The sequence below is a fragment of the Terrapene carolina genome, unplaced genomic scaffold (assembly GCF_002925995.2).
Source record: "Terrapene carolina triunguis isolate 2854851 unplaced genomic scaffold, T_m_triunguis-2.0 Scaffold238, whole genome shotgun sequence".
NCBI classification, from domain to species: domain Eukaryota; kingdom Metazoa; phylum Chordata; order Testudines; family Emydidae; genus Terrapene; species Terrapene triunguis.
In genome coordinates, this window is record NW_020664589.1 from 5,291,207 (window position 1) to 5,298,256 (window position 7,050).

A 7,050-nucleotide genomic window follows, 5' to 3' on the forward strand; every position below is an offset into this window, starting at 1 on the left:
CATGGCGCCGCGCAGCGCTCCCCCATCCGCTCCGCCCGCCAGCCCGCCGCGCCGCCGCCGTGCGATGAGCGCTGCCCGGCCGCCGGCCGCGACACCATCCCTCAGCCGCTCGCAGTGACAGCCGGCCGCGAGCCCTTCCTGCCTCCGCCCCTTGCGCCTCGCGCCGCCGGGGCCCGGCCAGGCCGCCGCAGCCAATCGCGAGCCGGCCCCGGCCACGTGACGGCGGGCGGGGCGCCCCTCCGGGCGCCGCCCAGCCAATGGCCGGCGAGCTGGGGGCTGAGGGCGAGCGGGTGGGCGGGGCCGTGCGGCATTGTGTGTTACCGGAGTGACACGGGCGGCAGCGAGGCGTGCCCGGCCCCGCGGGCTGCTGCTAACAAAGGAGCCCCCTCTGCGCCCGCGTCCCCCTGCGGGGCCGGGGTGGGGCCCACCGTGGCGCTGATGCAGGGTTTTCCCCTTCATGCTTTTTTAAATACATTTTCCGCTGGTGTCTTGGGACAACCGGGGGGCAGGTGCCTGGCTTGCACGGAGAGACGAAAAGCCCTCGCGGCGTGTCCTGGGCCAAGCGCTTGTCTGTGCTTTACTAACCGGCTCCCGCTCCTTCAGCCGAACTCATCTCGCTGACAGCTGAAATGCAGCCACCTCTGGGGTGGAGCGTGGCAGCTGTTCCGCTCCAGCGGCGAGGTTACACAACAGGCTCTGACGTAGCGAAGAAGGCTAGCTCATGAGCGGAAGAAGGCGCTTGGGGTTGCAGCCGTCGATTGCTCTTCAGGGGATTGGGGGGCAGTTCTTGGCTCTGACACAGAGTTGCTGTCACGCACAAATCTCTTAATCTTTGTGCCTCAGTTCTCCCTCTGTGAAATGCTCCCTTTCTCCTGCTCTTTCTTTGCGCTGCTTATTAAAACGGCAAGCTCTTCAGGGTGTGGGACTATTTACAAAAATAACAGGAGTACTTGTGGCACCTTAGAGACTACCAAAAGGACTATTTACAGTGTAATACAAACGATAATAGCCACTTAGAAACGAGCCATTGAGGCTGACAATGCCTTGAAATGAGCATCAAGGTTGGCAAAACGCTGGCCACAGATTGTGATTGAGGGTATTGGAAAGAGATACTCGGAAGTGACCTTGGGGAGATTGCACTATTATGGAGAGCTATTGACACCACAGTGGGGGGAAAAAAAAAACCAATGACACGGTTATTAAGTATTTATTGAGCACCCAGAGTGAGGTCACTGCTTCGCAAACATAAAAGGGAGTCACGGCCCTGCTCCTAAGAGCTACAGGCAGCCTTGTTCTGTTTTGTCACTAATGAAGAAAAACATCCCTGTGATAAACACAAAGGCACGTGTGCCCAAGTGACTGTGCGCTGCTGTGTGTTTACATGCCAGACACCTGCTGATTACAGTGGGAGAGGCATGCCCATAAATACTGCAGGAGTAACCTTTAAGGGGGAATGCAGGAGCAACCCACACTTTCTGCAGCCTACCAGGGAAAAGCTCTGCTAACCCCAGGTAGGACAGGACATCATCTACCACTGGGGACCCTCCAGGGCTAGAAGCAATGCAGATGTTTGCAATGTGTTTAGGTATTGTTTATAAACACTAATAGTTCAGGAAAAAGAACAGGAGTACTTGTGGCACCTTAGAGACTAACAAATTTATTAGAGCATAAGCTTTCGTGAAAGAAATGAGCGGTGCTGGAAAATGCATCCTTGTCACCCTTTCCTATTGATGATCCTGACTGTCAGTCCTGTGTCCTCATGATTATTTAGATAGCACCAAGGTGCACTAGGCACTTTACAAATAAGTAAGGAGACAACAACATCCCCACCCTGAGCATCTTAAAGAGACAACAGACAGAAAAGAGAGATTGGGGAACTGGATGTGAAAAAAATGACAGGGTGAGTAGGGATGTTACGACATATATGCTGTGGTTCCACATTTGGTTGTCTGTGCTCTCTCTCTAGCAGGAAAGCATTGTAAGAGATGCAGGGCAAGCAGTGACACAGCCCCTCATCCGTCTGGATTTGAACCCTCCTACTGTGCCATAGGGGTGTTAGGCATATATCCTGTGGTTTCACATTTGGGTGTCTGTACACACTCTCCTCCCGAATGTGCTCACTGTGGCTTTGTGGGATTAATAGGACGCCTGGACAAAGTGAGTTTTGAGTAAGGATTTGAGGGCCTGATCCAAAGCCCACTGAAGTCAATAAGACTCCTGGTATTGACTTCAATGGGATTTGGATCAGGCAATGAAAGAGGAGAGGAGTGGGTGGGGAGCTTGGGAGGGAGTTACAGGCATACAGGACTGCATGGAAGAAAGTGCAGAGACCAGAGCAAGAGGAGGAAATGAAGGTGGCTGTTAGCTGTGTATCCCCATCAAAAATGACTATCAATCTGAAAGGAAATTTGTATTGTGCTGTTAGTTTTATTGAAGGCAGCAGATTTCGACAGGTGCCTCTGCAGCATTAGACATTCCTTCCCCTCCCTTACTCAGAACAAAGCCTAGATAATAACTCCCTTTCTAACTCAACACTTGTCTACACAAGGAGGAAATTGACTAGCATAGCTATTCCAGAATCTCATCATCATCATCATCAAAGCAAATCCGAAAGGGACGGAGCCTTCCTGCAGATCAAGCACCATATGGATTGATCTCTAGCTATTTTTTTACGTAATAGCTATTCTGGAATAGTTCTCTGTGTGGACACTTACAAAGCAGAGTAATTATTCCAGAATAAAATCACTTGTATTCTGGAACAGAGTGTCTACATGGGAGATATTCCAGAATAACTAAATGATATCAGAATAGCGATTCCAGAATAGTTATTCTAGAATGGTTATGCTGGCCAATTGCCTCCAGGTAAACAAGCTGGTCTTCACTGAAAGTTTTGGCATGTTCCCACAGAACGTTTGGAATCCATCAAATCAGCACTTTCTGATGGAAAACCATTCCATTGGAAAAATTTCTACCAGCTCTAGCTCTAACCCATTCCCAAGCCCCAAACCACCCAAACCCACCTCTCACACTTCGGTGACAAGTACAAAAGTTAATTTTGACACCCAACAAAATACATGATACAAAAACATTTTTTAAAATCAATGTTAATTGCAAAGCAAGAAAAATGAATTCTCTCTGTGGAGTTAGTTTTCAAAGCACCAAGCAGCATTTTGCAGCACAACTCTCATTAAGTCTGTGAGTATTAAGCGGTGTTTGACATTACAGCGCCCTCTTCGGTAGGCAGATCCCAGAAAGGACTGTAATGCAGACATCTACAAATGTGACTAAAGAGCAAGGCTCACAGCCAGTCTTGTGAATGTAGGTGTCAGTGTGTGGTTCTGCTCCTTAAAAAGCACACTCCATAAACACACATTCATTTAAAGCTCTTCAAAATCATCCTCTGGAGAAAGTTACTGTACAAATGCAAAGCATTATTGTTATCTCCCTTCCATGTTTTATCAGTACAGACAGCCTCTCCTACTGCATGAATATGAAGAGCAACATTCTGGCAGCTGCTGCTGTTGTAATGATCCCTTCCTCCTTAATTGGAGAGACTGTACCTGTGGGAGTAACCAGAGTTGTTCAGAAATCCTCCCTGGCCACACTGAGATGCCCTCTATTGTTACCTTTAGAACTCTAGTCGCTGTGCTAACAGTCTCTGGGTTTAAAAGGAAATTAAGTTGTTTAGGCCCCACTTTTTGATGAATATTGTTAACAATAATAATTTTTAAAATATACTGTAATTTACAAAAGATTTTTTGTTCAAATGTAAATGTTCCCCTGCAGCATTTGCAACCTAATCATCACAGCTTTGTGCTAGTGCATATGAATCAGAATGGGAAACTAACTAGGGGTCGATCTGAAACATAAGCAAAAGGCTTGACCCTGTTTTTGCTCTTGGAGATTAATGAAATGCAAAAAGTAAACAGCATTAGTGTTGAAATGTTTTAACGATCCGAGGTAGTGCTAGTAGCATATTATAAAAACAGACAGACAGATAAATAGATATGTTTTTAACTTGTCATGGGTGTCCCTTAAATAAAATACCTTCTATAGCGGTGATACTCAGACTGAGGCTCGCAAGCGGCTCTTTAACGTGTCTCCTGCGGCTCTTTGCAACACATGATATTAAAACACGGAGTTATTTAATTAGTAACCAATCTAAGTTATTAACCAATCAGGATGCTTTTACTATATTATTAACCGACTGTAGTTGATAAAATACTAATGCTTGGTCAATCATTTTGCTGTGAGAATATCTATCTATATACTAAATATTTTCCTGTCATACTGTTTAAATATGAATATATAGTACTATAATAAATGAAACAATGAACTCACACTACAGTGGCTCTTTTAAGTAATGTTGGTTGCTAATTTGGCTCCTGAACCCCTGAGGAGTTCACTCTATTCTATAGGTTCACTCTGAAACTACATCCCTTATCTCAGCTAAGGCCCTACCTATGCTCGAAAAAAGTGGAACCCAGTGAACTACAATTCCAGCTCAGAGGGTTTCATGGTACTCTTGGGGCTTGTCTACATTAGGGTTGCCAACTTGGTAATATTTAAAAACCGAACACTCCTAACCCTGCCCCACCTCTTCCCCTGAGCCTCCACCCCTGCCCTGCCTCTTCCCCAAGGCCTCACTCCTATCCACTCCTCTTCTGCCCTCCCATCACTCGCTGGTTTTTCCCACCCTATCTCCCTACCCAGGTCAGGAGGGACTTGCCTGCGGAGCCGGGGTGGGGAGCTGCAGTCACCCAACGAAGGTAGGTGGTGGCCCCGGCTGAGTAGGGGCTGGAGCGGGTGATAACCCAGTGCCTCCCCACCTCCCCCACTTGTAGTAACTGGACTTCGGGTGTCCAGTCAGTAGATCTGACTGGACACTGTCAGGTTCCCTTTTCGACCGGAAAGTCCGGTCGAAAACCGGGCACCTAGCCACCCTAGTCTACACTATAGTTTCAGTGATCATGTAGCTAAACACCAGTGTAAACTGCTAGTGTCTACACTGCAACAGGGTCAAAAATATTTGCACCAGTGCAGTCTAGCGGGTTTGAAATGAGGGCAACAAGTCTCATGATTGCAAGTCACTTTTTACATCAGTGGAGCATATCTGCACTAGGCGTTTACACCAGCGGCGCTACTTTGGTGTGGCTACATTGAAAAACCCCAAGGTAAACAAGCCCTCAGTCTAATGCAAAGGATTCTCTCCTGTTGCAAACCACCGAGGAGGAGGAAAACTGTACACAAAATGGATCCCTCCCAGTTTCACTAAGGCCTGATCTTGCAAACATTTCTGTTTCTCATTTGAGTTTACTCACACGGATGCTCAAAGGAGCGACTCACCTGAGTAGAGTTACTCATTTGTAGGCTCAGGCTTACAAAAGCAGAGCCCATGAAGCACACCTCTGGTAACACTGCAGGGAGCTGAGCTGAGGCTTTGTGCTCCAATCTATTCATTCTCCTTTAGCGATTACCATATCCCCTTACCCCAGACACACAGGGAATACCATGCAGCATATTTCTTGCGGAAATGAAACAATTACTCCAGAACAGCAGTGATGTTGCTTTACAAGTCACTTGACTCATGGCTTCCCACATCACAGAAGCCATGAAAAATCCTGCCTCACCATAGAGCAGCCATTAATTTAGATGCTTTTCCTTCAGATCACTGCAAAGCCTTGAGATAAATGGAGCTGTGCACAACCTGAGCCCTGTGTTTTGGGGATCACCATGGAGGTAGCTGGGGAAGGAATCTCTCTTTTCTGTGACTGCAGAGATGCTTGGCAGCCTCAGATCTGCAGTAGCCTGTATGGCCTTGCCACTCCCTATTTCCCATTTGCAAAATAAACTTAACCAGTTAATTAGCAAAAGCCCAACATCCTTCTTGCAGTTCCTCAGACAGCAGCACAAGTGCTGAGGCTGGCCAGCTAGCCAGACCTAAATATAGAGACCAAAGCAGCAGTCAGTTACTCTCAGAATATGAATATAAACAAAAACAGGAGGAACCCAGGGAGAGCTGCAAACCCCTTGTAATTTACAAATAAACACAATTATCAGTTTGCTGTCCAGCAAGATTCTCCCGGGAGCACTTTTTCTGCAGCCTTTGCTGCTGGAGTTGTAGGGGGATGGCTTAGCGGTCCCCGTTACCACGTGCAGTTGTTTTCACTAGTGCAAATTCATCTTTCCGAGGTCGAAGAATTGAACGCTGTGCAGTTTGCTTTGGGAGAAATAGATGAAACCTTCGCTGCTAAGTGTCCATATTAATTTAAAAGATCTCTTGACCCTTTCCACAAGAGTAGCATATTAGCCAGAATTTCTCCTTCTTTGCTGACTTTGCACCTGGAACTGCTCTCTAACAAAGAGGTAGATGCATTCCAGTCGTATTATATGCGCTGCATGTAGGCCCTGATCCTGCAAACTCTTAATCAGGTGCTTAACTTTAAGCATGTTAAATTTATACATGTGTAAAGTTAAGCACGTGCATACAAGCTTGCAGGATCAGGGCCATAGTTTGTAAACTACTTTTGGCATAAAAGAGCTATTATAAATGTAAAATACTGTCATAAAATGCCTCCTAAATATGTTTATCACAGCTCTCTACTGGATAGGATCAGAACTGGTTAACTGTGGGTCATAGACCCTATACTACTAACTAGAGCTGAACAGAAATTCCAGTTTCTGACCTGCAGGAAATATTGACGATTTGAAATTTGTTTTTGTTCTGAATAGAAATTAAAAGCCAAACTTTTGAAATTTCCCACAAAAGGAAAACTCCGAAAATGTCTGATTCGCAACTATTAAAAGGTTTCCTTTCGATAATGTTGAATTGCTAGGTTTCACTGATGCCAAAACAAATATAATATTACATAATATAAATTTAAAGTAAAACCAACAGGAAGAGAAACAATCAAGTCAAAACTAAACATTTTTACCTTATCAAAATAAAATATTTCAGCATTATCAAAACAAAACTGGAAAGATTGATGTAAACTTTTTCCTGCCCTAACTTTGATTGAAACTGACACATTCCTGCAAAACAGATTTCAG

The 7,050-nt window shown here is 45.8% G+C and overlaps 1 protein-coding gene across 1 annotated transcript in view; it reads right to left on the reverse strand.

Moving 5' to 3' along the window:
• MEGF9 (multiple EGF like domains 9) overlaps window positions 1-5,364 on the reverse strand; it is an 82,178-nt gene extending 76,814 nt beyond the window's left edge. The window contains exon 1 of the mRNA XM_024192916.3: window positions 5,347-5,364. Within this exon, the coding sequence (XP_024048684.2) occupies window positions 5,347-5,364 (18 nt within the window). The remainder of the gene's footprint in view (window positions 1-5,346) is intronic.
• Window positions 5,365-7,050: the final 1,686 nt, after the last annotated feature.